The sequence below is a fragment of the Ranitomeya imitator genome, chromosome 5 (assembly GCF_032444005.1).
Source record: "Ranitomeya imitator isolate aRanImi1 chromosome 5, aRanImi1.pri, whole genome shotgun sequence".
Lineage (NCBI taxonomy): Eukaryota > Metazoa > Chordata > Amphibia > Anura > Dendrobatidae > Ranitomeya > Ranitomeya imitator.
In genome coordinates this window covers 195,364,092-195,382,418 of record NC_091286.1, presented here as the reverse complement: position 1 = coordinate 195,382,418, position 18,327 = coordinate 195,364,092, and the positions used below count along the sequence as shown (strand labels likewise).

The 18,327-nt window shown below is 46.2% G+C and overlaps 1 protein-coding gene across 3 annotated transcripts in view; it reads right to left on the bottom strand.

Annotated features, from left to right (window-relative positions):
• The window catches only part of MOCS3 (molybdenum cofactor synthesis 3), a 115,337-nt gene extending 107,825 nt beyond the window's left edge, over nucleotides 1–7,512 (bottom strand). For all 3 annotated transcript variants that reach the window (XR_011321963.1, XM_069769473.1, XM_069769476.1), the window contains exon 1: nucleotides 7,371–7,512. Coding sequence is in view for 2 of the 3 variants with exons in the window: in XM_069769473.1 (XP_069625574.1) it covers nucleotides 7,371–7,466 (96 nt within the window). In the remaining variant the exon portion in view is untranslated. The remainder of the gene's footprint in view (nucleotides 1–7,370) is intronic.
• Between the last annotated feature and the right edge of the window lie 10,815 nt (nucleotides 7,513–18,327).

The window sequence follows — 18,327 nt, the reverse complement described above, 5'->3', positions numbered from 1 at the left end:
CACAGGTAACCAATGATGTGTTTAATTTCAAACGTAGCTCTTTGGATAGAATAATTCATACTTCAATAAACAAAAATTGGCACTTAGTTGAAGGTGACCAGGGCTTAAATCCAATAGCAACAGGAAAGACCCTTTTTCTCTAATAACCCCCCACGACAGCACATAGGACGAGGATGCTAATAGAGACAGGAAACACGAAAGATCAAGCAGCCCCTCCAACCTCCTTTCCCCAGTGTTTTTCCTGTCCCTGTAGGGATGAAGAGGTCATCCTAGGAGTGCTCTGTGCCTGCAGTAGACACTTCAGAATGCGGATAGCCGGACAGCAGGAGATCGGTCGTTTCTTACCTTACCTCTCCGGGTGCTGTTCTTGTCTCCTATGGACTCGGGACCTTTGTTTCCCCTGGTCTGTGCCTTTGGGTAATGTCTAGGGGATGGGGGGGAGGGGGAAGGGGGGGAGGGGTGGGGGGTGGAGGCCTCTCCGAGCTCTCCAGCCCCATTTCCTACCAACTGCTCCTGCCTGATAGAAGAAAACAGGACACGGCGAGGGAACCATTCTTCCGGCTTCCCTCATTGAAGCTCGCGTGACGCAGTCCTGGGAGCCGGAGATGACGTTAGACGCCAGGCGTCCTTTGATCGCATCACTTCGGGTTTCACAGTGGAATACACAGAGAGAGAGTACAGGAGGCAGACAGAGAGAGAGTACAGGAGGCAGACAGAGAGAGAGTACAGGAGGCAGACAGAGAGAGAGTACAGGAGGCAGACAGAGAAAGAGTACAGGAGGCAGACAGAGAAAGAGTACAGGAGGCAGACAGAGAAAGAGTACAGGAGGCAGACAGAGAAAGAGTACAGGAGGCAGACAGAGAAAGAGTACAGGAGGCAGACAGAGAAAGAGTACAGGAGGCAGACAGAGAGAGAGTACAGGAGGCAGACAGAGAGAGAGTACAGGAGGCAGACAGAGAGAGAGTACAGGAGGCAGACAGAGAGAGAGTACAGGAGGCAGACAGAGAAAGAGTACAGGAGGCAGACAGAGAAAGAGTACAGGAGGCAGACAGAGAAAGAGTACAGGAGGCAGACAGAGAAAGAGTGCAGGAGGCAGACAGAGAAAGAGTACAGGAGGCAGACAGAGAAAGAGTACAGGAGGCAGTCAGACACCTCCTGATGATCCCTCGGAACCTGAAATGGTGGGGGAGGAGTCCCTCTGATTTGGAGGAGGAGCTGATCCGGTCACCCAGATAAAAGAGCCCCGGACAGAGGATCAAGTAAGCTAGGACAAAATCTGTGTGGCAGCATGGAGAGTTCTGGTCCTTCCTGCTCTGCATCTGTTGAGCTCAGCCCTGTTCCAGTCCCTATAAGTATACAGGCATTAGATCCCGTCCGTGGTGCAGGTACAGATCATAAGGGACTTAGTGCCTTCTCCCCTCTCTTTTAGGGGGACAAGGAACCTGCACCAAGGCTTAAATCCAAGGCCTCTGGCTGCAAATGAACAGTTTACGCAAAAAAGCTTGTATCTTCACATGGGAAGCCCCTATGTCAGGACTGTATAGAAAAGATACTTTAAGAGGAATAGCCCTCCTTAAGGGATGAAATTAAAGGGATAATCCACAAAGAAATACAATCCTCCCTGGCTTCCTTCTCTCAACCAATATCTGCTCCCAGAGCCTCTCCAGCAGCCAAGAAAAGGAAGATCTATCATGAGGAAGATTCAGATTCCTATGAGCCCGTGCCAGACGAACTTCTGGAGGAGGGTGGGCTGAGCCCCAGTCCTGATATACAGGATAGGAAGTACTATTTTTCCTTGAAAAACATGGAGGAACTCCTCGTGGCTGTCAGGAGGATCGTGGAAGAGGAAAGTAAAACACATACAGTGCAGGAGGAGTTGTTCGGCGGTCTCCGGTCAAGGAGAAAGCTGGTATTCCCAATACATAAGAACATCCGTGAGTTGGTTCTGGAAAAATGGGATTCTCCGGAAAAGAGGCTAAGCATCACTTCGGATTTGAAGGACAGATTTACAGTAGATGAGGAGACTGCAGAATGCTCGTCCGAGGTGCCTTTGCCTTCCACAAAGAAGACATTATTAGGAGTTCTTCTGGATTCTCAAAAGCAAACATCTTTTTTGCACAAACAAAAGAAGATCCAACTGAGGTCAAAAGGTAAACATCCTGCAGAGCGGAAGGTCGGCGTCTATGAGATTCGCCATGTCGGTCCTCGGCTCAATGACATCCTGCATCCAGACAGTAGCCTGGGTCCAAGCACACTCCAGAGACCTTCAGACCTATATTCTGGCAAATTGGGATGGATCCCCCAAGTCACTGAACAAGAGGATTTCGGTACCTACCCAGATAAGGACATCGTTATCTTGGTGGAACAACCCAAGGAAGCTGAACAGGCGAGTTTCTTGGATCCAGGTCCCACTAAACACCATAGAAGTGGATGCCAGCAAAAGAGGGTGGGGTGCCATGGTTTGCCAGACATCCTTCCAAGGTCACTGCTGAGCCAAAATCAGCAGACAGTCCTCAAATTTCAGGGAATTGAAGGGAGTGGAAGAGATCCTCATGTCAGCATCATCACTGATTCGAGGTACCCACGTGAAAATCTATTTGGAAAATGTAACTACAGTCGCACACCTCCATCACCAGGGAAGCTCGAGGCACGAAGACCTGATAGGCTGAAGAAAATCTTCTATCTGTATCAGCCCTCCATATAAGGGGAACAGCCAACAAGCAGGCCGATTTCCTAAATAGAAAAGATATCCACCCAGGAGAGTGGAGTCTGAGTCCAGAGGTTTTCCATATGTTAACCAAAAAGTAGGGTCATCCAGAGGTCGACCTATTCGCGTGACACCAGAATGCGAAGGTGACCCGCTATTTCTCACTGAACCCAGACGACACCTGTCTAGACGTAGACGCCGTCGTTCACAAATGGAGGTTCAATCTAGCTTACGCCTTTCCTCCAATTCCAGTTTTATCAAAAACTCTGCAGAAAATAAGGTTCAAGCAGATCAAAGTAATACTGTTAGTACCCCTATGGCCAAAAAGGAGCTGGTTCGGCACCATAACCAGTCTGTGTGTGGACGGTCCCCTAACCCTTCCACAAGTCAGGGATCTCCTACACCAAGGGCCAATCTGCTATCCAGCCTGGCTTCCGAGTTCTCGATTCTAAAGGCCAAAGGGCTCTCGGAAGAAGTCATTAACACCCCAAAAGAGTGGAGGAAGGATAAGAACTTGTTCATTCAACCTTATGGTCCGAATAAGAGAAAGAAAGAATCCAAAACTACGGTGGCCAATTGGATAAAAAGAGCAATTGCTGAAGCTTACCAGGTTCAGAATTTTACATCTCTACAGAAGTTTACGGCTCATTCCACCAAAGCAGTAGCAGTCTCATGAGAAAGCTAGCGCCTCCATGGAACAGATATGCAGAGCAGCTACCTGGTTGTCAGTCCACACCTTTGTCAAACATTACAGGCTTGACTTGACATCCATTAAGGATTTATTATTCGGGAGAAAAATTCTCAAGGCAGTTGTCCCTCCCTAGACATTAGTCTTTGGTATTCCTCCTGTGTGATGTCGTGGGGGGTTATTAGAGAAAATAGAATTTACTTAATGGTAATTCTAGTTCTAATAATCCACCAATACAGCACAGGTAATTTCCTCCTTTGCTCAGTTATTTTGTTATTTGGATCTAGTAATAATAAATAGTTATATGAAAAAGTTTGGGCACCCCTATTAATCTTAAGCTTAATGTTTTATAAAAATTGTTTTTTTTGCAACAGCTATTTCAGTCTCATATATCTAATAACTGTTGGACACAGTAATGTTTCTGCCTTGAAATGAGGTTTATTGTACTAACAGAAAATGTGCAATCTGCATTCAAACTTTTTCATAAAACTGTATAATTTGAAGCATTCATACTATTGTGGTCCTTTATAATAATACTAGGGAAAGGAGGTGGGAGGGGCTATTTGACCTCTATCGTGTTTCCTGACCCTATTAGGGTGAGCTGACATAATCCTGTGTGCTGTCATGGGGGGTATTGGAAACCAAATATCCGGTAAGTCTAATTCTATTTATAGTTATAATATAGGAGACATTCTAATAAAACACAGAATTTACCCACCTTCAAAAAATTGGTTGGAAAAAAATATACCAAAAGGAAATTTTAAATGTGGGGACAGTGTGTATTGTCGGTTTCATCTTACCCAGAATCCACTTACAATAGGTTCTATAATATACCATGTCTTCATGCGCTGCTCTTATTACGTATTCATACTGATGGCTTATGACAGGTCACTGATCCCTCACTGACCCTTATTTTACATAATGCATAAAAAGTCACAAAATGGTACCGGCTGCGCCTTAGCAGCTATCGGCGTTCCAATAGATGCTACTGCACAGGCGGCGCCATCTTCCTACAGAAAAAAAATTGTCTCCACTAAGATGGCATCGCACAGCAGCATCTATCGGATCTCCAATACCTGCTCCTGCACAGGCATGGCGAGCGTCATTTAGAGACAGCTCGAAGCAGCTCATTCGCCGCCAGTTTTTGCTGTTATTAGCGGCAGCAGGCATTGACAGATGGGAGCAGTAGTCCCACCAGCCGACCCCAAGTGACCGGAGGTAAACTTTTTACCTCCGATCATAGCTGTGGACTCACGCTGTCTGATCAGCGGTAATGATTTTACCGCCGATCAGAAGCGGCATTTGATGCGTTGTCATGCGCATGACAGTGTGGCAAACATTGGATGTTCGGGCCACCAATCCAAGTGAATGGGGTCCGAGTACTGTTCTGGTACCTGAACCCAAACTTTTTGTAACTGTTCGGCTGAACTAGAACATCCATGGGTCTTCCCATCTCTAATGGGGAGTGCCGTATTTTTCTCATACTTGCAACATGTACAATTATGTGAGCGGTCTTCAGAACCCAGTGCTGGGGAACAGCGCTAACAGTACCACTGATTCCCAGGCACTGGTAAAGTGTCACACTAATAACACACGGATGTCATCCGTTTGTCATCAGTGTGCACGTGTGCGAGACGTAAAAAAAACGGGCATTTCAGTGTATTTTGCCCATGGACACACGGTGCATGCATGGAAACACACTTATATGTGCACAAACTCATTTATTTGAATGGGTCTGAGTATGTAAGGGTCTTCGGTACGTATGAAAACTGTCACTGCACCTTCTGGACACAGTGACGTGTGAAGGAGGCTTTAGGGAGTTTTTGGAGATTTTAATTTCACAAAGCAGCTTTTCATGCATTTTTCGAGTGCTTTTACCCTGAACCATTGTTTTTCAATTGGAAAGTGCCTAGTTTGCAGCATTTTCCATCAGAACATGCTTCGGAGAAATGACATGCACTCTCTTTTTCCGCCCCAGATGTTTTTTCATACCTGAAACCAAAAATAAAAACAAAAAAAAGACTAAAAAAGACAACTTATGAACAGCAAAGTTATTTACCAATGGAACAGAATAGGAAGACTCAAGCAGGTTTTCAGGCATTTTTTGCAGCGGATCCACACCAAAAACTTTAAGAAAAAAAACCTCAGTGTGCACATAGCCTCATATTAAAAACACTCCATAGTCTCCACACAAGTCTATAAACTAGAGATTAAGCCTATGTGCACAGGATGCGGATATGATGCCTTGGGAAAATAAAAAAATTGGGGGCGAAAAGATCATTTTTGTGAAAAAATATGATTTTTTATTTTTATGGCTCTGCATTATAAACTTCTGTAAAGCACTTGGTGGGTCAAAGTGCTTACCAAACATCTAGATAAGTAAGTTCCTTAGGGGGGTCTACTTTCCAAAATGGTGTCACTTGTGGGGGGTTTCAATGTTTAGGCACATCAGTGGCTCTCCAAACGCAACATGGCGTCCCATCTCAATTCCTGTAAAATTTGCATTGAAAAGTCAGACGGCGCTCCTTCCCTTCCGAGCTCTCCCATGCGCCCAAACAGTGGTTTACCCCCACATATGGGGTATCGGCGTACTCAGGACAAATTGTACAACAACTTTTGGGGTCCATTTTTCCTTTACCCTTGGTAAAATAAAACAAATTGGAGCTGAAGTAAATTTTTTGTGAAAAAAAGTTAAATGTTCATTTTTTTTTTTAAACATTCCAAAAATTCCTGTAAAACACCTGAAGGGTTAATAAACTTCTTGAATGTGGTTTTGAGCACCTTGAGGGGTGCAGTTTTTAGAATGGTGTCACACTTGGGTATTTTCTATCATATAGACCCCTCAAAATGACTTCAAATGAGATGTGGTCCTCAAAAAAAAAATGGTGTTGTAGAAATGAGAAATTGCTGGTCAAGTTTTATCCCTTATAACTCCCTAACAAAAAAAAATTTTGGTTCCAAAATTGTGCTGATGTAAAGGAGACATGTGGGAAATGTTACTTATTAAGTATTTTGTGTGACATATCTCTGTGATTTAATTGCATAAAAATTCAAAGTTGGAAAATTGCGAAATTTTCAAAATTTTCGTCAAATGTCCGTTTTTTTCACAAATAAACGCAGGTAATATCAAAGAAATTTTAACACTATCATGAAGTACAATATGTCACGAGAAAACAATGTCAGAATCACCAGGATCCGTTGAAGCGTTCCAGAGTTATAACCTCATAAAGGGACAGTGGTCAGAATTGTAAAAATTGGCCCCGGTCCATAACGTGCAAACCACCCTTGGGGGTAAAGGGGTTAATTGAATGAATTGCTGGTTTTTCAAATGTGATCGGTGTGCAGAGATTTTTTTCTCGCACCCAGTGACTTTTATTGCAAGATGCGATGCAATTAATGATGACAATCGCAGCATGCTGTGACTTTTTTCCAGTCCGATCGTGATCCGATCCGAGCTGGAAAAAAAAAAGATGAACACAAAGATAGAATAACATTGGTCCGAATGCAATCTGATCTTTTATCGGATTGCATTGGTCCGATTACAAGTGGGCAGGAGCCCGGGGTGAAGCGCACACGATAAGGCTTCGTTCACACCTGCGAGGACGCACGAAAAAGAACGTAGAAAAGGAATAAATAAAAAGAACGAACATAGGAACTTATCGGTCCAGAAATATGGAGGGATTATTGCTTCTGTACGGAATTACCTGACCTGTAAGTAGGTAATTAGGAAATGAGCACTTGGCCATAGAAACAGGTGTATAACACGCACATATATGTTGTGGGCAGTCCATGGCCGAGGTGCAGATGAAATCTATAACCCCCATAGTTCTGGACCTAGAAGTCATAAGTGCACATCTGTGCAGCAGACAATGATCACACTGCATGCCGCGGCTCTGTGCTATCCGGTATCAGGCTCCGCCACCGTGCGCCCCCGGCGGGACTGTCTCCTGTCAGAGCTCACACACTAGTGTTTACCGCACGGCAGGAAGCCAGCTGCTCCCTCAGGCTCCGGATCTCAGCATCTCTATGGCGGAGCTGTTCCCTCAGAGCCTCCGTGTCAGAAGCCTCCATGCCGACAGGTTAGCGGCTGGTGATGGTACGCTGCAGGACCTGTGATGATGTCATGACCATGTGATCAGTCACGTGTGAGAGGACGCATCTGTGCTGCTGCTAACTGTAAACTGTAGCTCTGCGCAGTGTGTAACGTATACACACGGCTCTGCACTGTATGCTGTATACACACGGCTCTGCACTGTATGCTGTATACACACGGCTCTGCACTGTATGCTGTATACACACGGCTCTGCACTGTATGCTGTATACACACGGCTCTGCACTGTATGCTGTATACACACGGCTCTGCACTGTATGCTGTATACACACGGCTCTGCACTGTATACTGTATACACACGGCTCTGCACTGTATGCTGTATACACACGGCTCTGCACTGTATACTGTATACACACGGCTCTGCACTGTATGCATTATACACACGGCTCTGCACTGTATACTGTATACACACGGCTCTGCACTGTATACTGTATACACACGGCTCTGCACTGTATACTGTATACACACGGCTCTGCACTGTATGCTGTATACACACGGCTCTGCACTGTATGCTGTATACACACGGCTCTGCACTGTATACTGTATACACACGGCTCTGCACTGTATGCATTATACACACGGCTCTGCACTGTATACTGTATACACACGGCTCTGCACTGTATGCATTATACACACGGCTCTGCACTGTATACTGTATACACACGGCTCTGCACTGTATGCATTATACACACGGCTCTGCACTGTATGCTGTATACACACGGCTCTGCACTGTATGCTGTATACACACGGCTCTGCACTGTATGCTGTATACACACGGCTCTGCACTGTATACTGTATACACACGGCTCTGCACTGTATGCTGTATACACACGGCTCTGCACTGTATACTGTATACACACGGCTCTGCACTGTATGCATTATACACACGGCTCTGCACTGTATACTGTATACACACGGCTCTGCACTGTATACTGTATACACACGGCTCTGCACTGTATACTGTATACACACGGCTCTGCACTGTATGCTGTATACACACGGCTCTGCACTGTATGCTGTATACACACGGCTCTGCACTGTATACTGTATACACACGGCTCTGCACTGTATGCATTATACACACGGCTCTGCACTGTATACTGTATACACACGGCTCTGCACTGTATGCATTATACACACGGCTCTGCACTGTATACTGTATACACACGGCTCTGCACTGTATGCATTATACACACGGCTCTGCACTGTATGCTGTATACACACGGCTCTGCACTGTATGCTGTATACACACGGCTCTGCACTGTATACTGTATACACACGGCTCTGCACTGTATACTGTATACACACGGCTCTGCACTGTATACTGTATACACACGGCTCTGCACTGTATACTGTATACACACGGCTCTGCACTGTATACTGTATACACACGGCTCTGCACTGTATGCTGTATACACACGGCTCTGCACTGTATACTGTATACACACGGCTCTGCACTGTATACTGTATACACACGGCTCTGCACTGTATGCTGTATACACACGGCTCTGCACTGTATGCTGTATACACACGGCTCTGCACTGTATACTGTATACACACGGCTCTGCACTATGCTGTATACACACAGCTCTGCACTGTATACTGTATACACACGGCTCTGCACTGTATACTGTATACACACGGCTCTGCACTGTATGCTGTATACACACGGCTCTGCACTGTATGCTGTATACACACGGCTCTGCACTGTATACTGTATACACACGGCTCTGCACTGTATACTGTATACACACGGCTCTGCACTGTATGCTGTATACACACGGCTCTGCACTGTATACTGTATACACACGGCTCTGCACTGTATACTGTATACACACGGCTCTGCACTGTATGCTGTATACACACGGCTCTGCACTGTATACTGTATACACACGTCTCTGCACTGTATGCTGTATACACACGGCTCTGCACTGTATGCTGTATACACACGGCTCTGCACTGTATGCTGTATACACACGGCTCTGCACTGTATGCTGTATACACACGGCTCTGCACTGTATGCTGTATACACACGGCTCTGCACTGTATGCTGTATACACACGGCTCTGCACTGTATGCTGTATACACACGGCTCTGCACTGTATGCTGTATACACACGGCTCTGCGCTGTATACTGTATACACACGGCTCTGCGCTGTATGCTGTATACACACGGCTCTGCGCTGTATGCTGTATACACACGCCTCTGCGCTGTATGCTGTATACACACGGCTCTGCGCTGTATGCTGTATACACACGGCTCTGCGCTGTATGCTGTATACACACGCCTCTGCGCTGTATGCTGTATACACACGGCTCTGCACTGTATGCTGTATACACACGGCTCTGCACTGTATGCTGTATACACACGGCTCTGCACTGTATGCTGTATACACACGGCTCTGCACTGTATGCATTATACACACGGCTCTGCACTGTATGCTGTATACACACGGCTCTGCACTGTATACTGTATACACACGGCTCTGCACTGTATGCTGTATACACACGGCTCTGCACTGTATACTGTATACACACGGCTCTGCACTGTATGCATTATACACACGGCTCTTCACTGTATACTGTATACACACGGCTCTGCTCTGTATGCATTATACACACGGCTCTGCACTGTATACTGTATACACACGGCTCTGCACTGTATACTGTATACACACGGCTCTGCACTGTATGCTGTATACACACGGCTCTGCACTGTATACTGTATACACACGGCTCTGCACTGTATGCTGTATACACACAGCTCTGCACTGTATACTGTATACACACGGCTCTGCACTGTATGCTGTATACACACGGCTCTGCACTGTATGCTGTATACACACGGCTCTGCACTGTATACTGTATACACACGGCTCTGCACTGTATGCATTATACACACGGCTCTGCACTGTATACTGTATACACACGGCTCTGCACTGTATGCTGTATACACACGGCTCTGCACTGTATACTGTATACACACGGCTCTGCACTGTATGCTGTATACACACGGCTCTGCACTGTATACTGTATACACACGGCTCTGCACTGTATGCTGTATACACACAGCTCTGCACTGTATACTGTATACACACGGCTCTGCACTGTATACTGTATACATATGGCTCTGCACTGTATGCTGTATACACACGGCTCTGCACTGTATACTGTATACACACGTCTCTGCACTGTATGCTGTATACACACGGCTCTGCACTGTATGCTGTATACACACGGCTCTGCACTGTATGCTGTATACACACGGCTCTGCACTGTATGCTGTATACACACGGCTCTGCACTGTATACTGTATACACACGGCTCTGCACTGTATGCTGTATACACACAGCTCTGCACTGTATACTGTATACACACGGCTCTGCACTGTATGCTGTATACACACGGCTCTGCACTGTATGCTGTATACACACGGCTCTGCACTGTATACTGTATACACACGGCTCTGCACTGTGTGCATTATACACATGGCTCTGCACTGTATACTGTATACACACGGCTCTGCACTGTATGCTGTATACACACGGCTCTGCACTGTATACTGTATACACACGGCTCTGCACTGTATGCTGTATACACACGGCTCTGCACTGTATACTGTATACACACGGCTCTGCACTGTATGCTGTATACACACAGCTCTGCACTGTATACTGTATACACACGGCTCTGCACTGTATACTGTATACACATGGCTCTGCACTGTATGCTGTATACACACGGCTCTGCACTGTATACTGTATACACACGTCTCTGCACTGTATGCTGTATACACACGGCTCTGCACTGTATGCTGTATACACACGGCTCTGCACTGTATGCTGTATACACACGGCTCTGCACTGTATGCTGTATACACACGGCTCTGCACTGTATGCTGTATACACACGGCTCTGCACTGTATGCTGTATACACACGGCTCTGCACTGTATGCTGTATACACACGGCTCTGCACTGTATGCTGTATACACACGGCTCTGCACTGTATGCTGTATACACACGGCTCTGCACTGTATACTGTATACACACGGCTCTGCGCTGTATGCTGTATACACACGGCTCTGCGCTGTATGCTGTATACACACGCCTCTGCGCTGTATGCTGTATACACACGGCTCTGCGCTGTATGCTGTATACACACGGCTCTGCGCTGTATGCTGTATACACACGCCTCTGCGCTGTATGCTGTATACACACGGCTCTGCACTGTATGCTGTATACACACGGCTCTGCACTGTATGCTGTATACACACGGCTCTGCACTGTATGCTGTATACACACGGCTCTGCACTGTATGCATTATACACACGGCTCTGCACTGTATGCTGTATACACACGGCTCTGCACTGTATACTGTATACACACGGCTCTGCACTGTATGCTGTATACACACGGCTCTGCACTGTATACTGTATACACACGGCTCTGCACTGTATGCATTATACACACGGCTCTTCACTGTATACTGTATACACACGGCTCTGCTCTGTATGCATTATACACACGGCTCTGCACTGTATACTGTATACACACGGCTCTGCACTGTATACTGTATACACACGGCTCTGCACTGTATGCTGTATACACACGGCTCTGCACTGTATACTGTATACACACGGCTCTGCACTGTATGCTGTATACACACGGCTCTGCACTGTATACTGTATACACACGGCTCTGCACTGTATGCTGTATACACACGGCTCTGCACTGTATGCTGTATACACACGGCTCTGCACTGTATACTGTATACACACGGCTCTGCACTGTATGCATTATACACACGGCTCTGCACTGTATACTGTATACACACGGCTCTGCACTGTATGCTGTATACACACGGCTCTGCACTGTATACTGTATACACACGGCTCTGCACTGTATGCTGTATACACACGGCTCTGCACTGTATACTGTATACACACGGCTCTGCACTGTATGCTGTATACACACAGCTCTGCACTGTATACTGTATACACACGGCTCTGCACTGTATACTGTATGCATATGGCTCTGCACTGTATGCTGTATACACACGGCTCTGCACTGTATACTGTATACACACGTCTCTGCACTGTATGCTGTATACACACGGCTCTGCACTGTATGCTGTATACACACGGCTCTGCACTGTATGCTGTATACACACGGCTCTGCACTGTATGCTGTATACACACGGCTCTGCACTGTATGCTGTATACACACGGCTCTGCACTGTATGCTGTATACACACGGCTCTGCACTGTATGCTGTATACACACGGCTCTGCACTGTATGCTGTATACACACGGCTCTGCACTGTATGCTGTATACACACGGCTCTGCACTGTATGCTGTATACACACGGCTCTGCGCTGTATGCTGTATACACACGGCTCTGCGCTGTATGCTGTATACACACGGCTCTGCACTGTATGCTGTATACACACGGCTCTGCACTGTATGCTGTATACACACGGCTCTGCACTGTATACTGTATACACACGGCTCTGCGCTGTATGCTGTATACACACGGCTCTGCGCTGTATGCTGTATACACACGCCTCTGCGCTGTATGCTGTATACACACGGCTCTGCGCTGTATACTGTATACACACGGCTCTGCGCTGTATGCTGTATACACACGCCTCTGCGCTGTATGCTGTATACACACGGCTCTGCACTGTATGCTGTATACACACGGCTCTGCACTGTATGCTGTATACACACGGCTCTGCACTGTATGCTGTATACACACGGCTCTGCACTGTATGCATTATACACACGGCTCTGCACTGTATGCTGTATACACACGGCTCTGCACTGTATACTGTATACACACGGCTCTGCACTGTATGCTGTATACACACGGCTCTGCACTGTATACTGTATACACACGGCTCTGCACTGTATGCATTATACACACGGCTCTTCACTGTATACTGTATACACACGGCTCTGCACTGTATGCATTATACACACGGCTCTGCACTGTATACTGTATACACACGGCTCTGCACTGTATACTGTATACACACGGCTCTGCACTGTATGCTGTATACACACGGCTCTGCACTGTATACTGTATACACACGGCTCTGCACTGTATGCTGTATACACACAGCTCTGCACTGTATACTGTATACACACGGCTCTGCACTGTATACTGTATACACACGGCTCTGCACTGTATGCTGTATACACACGGCTCTGCACTGTATGCTGTATACACACGGCTCTGCACTGTATACTGTATACACACGGCTCTGCACTGTATGCATTATACACACGGCTCTGCACTGTATACTGTATACACACGGCTCTGCACTGTATGCTGTATACACACGGCTCTGCACTGTATACTGTATACACACGGCTCTGCACTGTATGCTGTATACACACAGCTCTGCACTGTATACTGTATACACACGGCTCTGCACTGTATGCTGTATACACACAGCTCTGCACTGTATACTGTATACACACGGCTCTGCACTGTATACTGTATACATATGGCTCTGCACTGTATGCTGTATACACACGGCTCTGCACTGTATACTGTATACACACGGCTCTGCACTGTATGCATTATACACACGGCTCTGCACTGTATACTGTATACACACGGCTCTGCACTGTATACTGTATACACACGGCTCTGCACTGTATACTGTATACACACGGCTCTGCACTGTATACTGTATACACACGGCTCTGCACTGTTTACTGTATACACACGGCTCTGCACTGTATGCATTATAATAATAATAATAATAATAATTTTTATTTATATAGCGCCAACATATTCCGCAGCGCTTTACAAATTATAGAGGGGACTTGTACAGACAATAGACATTACAGCATAACAGAAATACAGTTCAAAATAGATACCAGGAGGAGTGAGGGCCCTGCTCGCAAGCTTACAAACTATGGGGAAAAGGGGAGACACGAGAGGTGGATGGTAACAATTGCTTTAGTTATTCGGACCAGCTATAGTGTAAGGCTCAGGTGTTCATGTAAAGCTGCATGAACCAGTTAACTGCCTAAGTATGTAGCAGTACAGACACAGAGGGCTAATACTGCATAAAGTGTATGAGAACATGATGCGAGGAACCTTTTTTTTTTTTTTATTATAAATAGGCCACACAGGGATCGTTAGGTTAATGCATTGAGGCGGTAGGCCAGTCTGAACAAATGAGTTTTTAGGGCACGCTTAAAACTGTGGGGATTGGGGATTAATCATAGTAACCTGGGTAGTGCATTCCAAAGAATCGGCGCAGCACGTGTAAAGTCTTGGAGACGGGAGTGGGAGGTTCTGATTATTGAGGATGCTAACCTGAGGTCATTAGCGGAGCGGAGGGCACGGGTAGGGTGGTAGACTGATACCAGGGAGGAGATGTAGGGTGGTGCTGAGCCATGGAGTGCTTTGTGGATGAGGGTAGTAGTTTTGTACTGGATTCTGGAGTTGATGGGTAACCAGTGTAATGACTGGCACAGGGTAGAGGCATCGGTGTAACGGTTGGTGAGGAATATAATCCTGGCTGCAGCATTCAGCACAGATTGGAGTGGGGAAAGTTTGGTAAGAGGGAGGCCGATTAGTAGAGAGTTACAATAGTCCAGACGAGAATGAATAAGTGAAACAGTCAGAGTTTTTGCAGAGTCGAAAGTAAGAAAAGGGCGAATTCTAGAAATGTTTTTGAGATGCAGGTAAGAAGAGCGAGCCAGTGATCGGATGTGGGGGGTGAATGAAAGCTCAGAATCAAGGATGACCCCAAGGCAGCGGGCATGTTGCTTTGGAGTAATGGTGGAACCGCACACGGAGATGGCAATGTCAGGCAAAGGTAGGTTAGTAGAGGGAGAAAACACGAGGAGTTCAGTTTTTGACAGGTTTAGTTTCAGATAGAGGGAGGACATGATGTTAGAGACAGCGGTAAGACAATCACTGGTGTTTTCTAAAAAGGTCGGTGTGATATCGGGAGCAGAAGTGTATAATTGGGTGTCGTCAGCATAGAGATGGTACTGGAAACCAAATCTACTGATTGTTTGTCCAATAGGGGCAGTATACAACGAGAAGAGTAGGGGGCCTAGGACTGATCCTTGAGGAACCCCAACAGTAAGGGGAAGGTGAGAGGAGGAGGAACCAGCAAAACATACAGTGAAGGATCGGTCAGAGAGATAGGAGGAGAACCAGGAGAGAACGGTGTCCTTGAGGCTGATGGAGCGGAGCATAGTGAGGAGGAGCTGATGATCCACAGTGTCGAATGCTGCAGAGAGATCCAAGAGAATTAGCATGGAGTAGTGACCATTAGATTTAGCTGTTAGTAGGTCATTAGAGACTTTAATGAGGGCAGTTTCAGTAGAGTGTAAAGAGCGGAAGCCAGATTGAAGAGGGTCGAGAAGAGAGTTATCTGAGAGATAGCGGGTAAGACGGGAGTGGACCAGGCGTTCGAGGAGTTTAGAGATGAAGGGAAGATTAGAGACAGGTCTATAATTAGCGGCTCTGCACTGTATGCATTATACACACGGCTCTGCACTGTATACTGTATACACACGGCTCTGCACTGTATGCTGTATACACACGGCTCTGCACTGTATACTGTATACACACGGCTCTGCACTGTATACTGTATACACACGGCTCTGCACTGTATGCATAATACACACGGCTCTGCACTGTATGCATTATACACACGGCTCTGCACTGTATGCTGTATACACACGGCTCTGCACTGTATACTGTATACACACGGCTCTGCACTGTATACTGTATACACACGGCTCTGCACTGTATGCTGTATACACACGGCTCTGCACTGTATACTGTATACACACGGCTCTGCACTGTATACTGTATACACACGGCTCTGCGCTGTATGCTGTATACACACGGCTCTGCACTGTATGCTGTATACACACGGCTCTGCACTGTATACTGTATACACACGGCTCTGCACTGTATACTGTATACACACGGCTCTGCACTGTATACTGCATACACACGGCTCTGCACTGTATGCTGTATACACACGGCTCTGCACTGTATACTGTATACACACATGGCTCTGCACTGTATGCTGTATACACACGGCTCTGCACTGTATACTGTATACACACGGCTCTGCGCTGTATGCATTATACACACGGCTCTGCACTGTATACTGTATACACACGGCTCTGCGCTGTATGCTGTATACACACGGCTCTGCACTGTATGCATTATACACACGGCTCTGCACTGTATACTGTATACACACGGCTCTGCACTGTATACTGTATACACACGGCTCTGCACTGTATGCATTATACACACGGCTCTGCACTGTATACTGTATACACACGGCTCTGCGCTGTATGCTGTATACACACGGCTCTGCACTGTATGCATTATACACACGGCTCTGCACTGTATACTGTATACACACGGCTCTGCACTGTATGCATTATACACACGGCTCTGCACTGTATACTGTATACACACGGCTCTGCACTGTATGTGTCACGATATGGTATGAAATATCATAAGTAGTTCTCTTGCTAGCCTGAGTGGGCTAAGCCCCCCTTCTTGGAGAACAGTTTGTAGCTGCAAATTCCTGGCTTTCCTTCTCTGAGAGTATGGGGGAAGAGAGGTTTTATTGCCGAATGGAATTTACGACTAGCATTTCCTGTGTAAGCTCTTGTTCAGCTATAAGGAAAAGTGGCTCCAAAAATTCATGAAAGATTCTTTGTTTAGTTTTTGTTAGATATTAGGCAAACGATTTAAGCTAGAAATACGAAAATATATATTCGTAGTCTCACTCGGTGTAGCTACACATCTCATGACACTCGGGCTTCTAACTCCATCTGGTAAAGAAGTAGGGATTTCTCTGTAAATATGTATCCCAGTTAGGACATATTTGATCTCATTAGAATGCTCACGTTAATCTGAGATGAATGATGAGCTTTTTAGGACGCTGACATGTTTTGTAGTGAAGTTATAGAAACTAGAGAGAATAGTTTAAAGTTTAGGCAGAATGTAGAGAGAGGAGGGTCTGGATAAGCCAGCCTTTCTGTGAGGTCACAGCCTTAATGTTTTAAGTGTCTGGCAGGCTCTGAGGAGTCACTTTCTGCTAGATTTCTTCCTGACTTCTTGTCCTCTCCTGAAGCCAGCAGCATCCCATGGACTGGGATATATGGAAACTGCCCTAGCCTGATTGCCTGCAATGCTTTGAACATGTGAGTGATACTTTTTTCTCATTTAATCCCTGTTTATTTCATAATTACCCTTGTACATATTTGCAATTGTCTCATTTGTAACTTCTTTATAAAAATATTTTTGGTAAAGCACTGCCTAATTAATTTCAATGGAATATACTATTATATATTAGTTCGTTCATCCATGCTCTAAACTTACCCTGTCTTCTGAAGGGAAATACGCTACTGTTACTGTTGTGTTGGGTTAGCTTCGGACCCGTTTAATCGAAGCTGGTGGCAGCGAAAGTGTGCTGACTGTTGGATTATGCTGAAGCAACTGCGGGTTTGATAATTATTGTTCCTGCCTGAGTGGGAGTAGTTATCGCGTCGCTGCAGCGTGCCCAATAGCCAGTACATAGCAGGCAGCCTTTCTGGCGACTAATTACCCAGGGGGCAGTACCTATTCTGACCTGAGAGTAAGGGGGGCGCCAGAGAGCTGCAAGTGTTAAGTGGAACGGTAAGCGGGATATACATAAATCCCTGCAGTTTGTGGTATATTGAAAGCAGTGGGATACCAAGAATAAGCCCCTGCTGTAAGCAAGAGGTCAATAGCCTTGTGTGTGGTTTTTCATCACATCGTGGAGTGGAGGG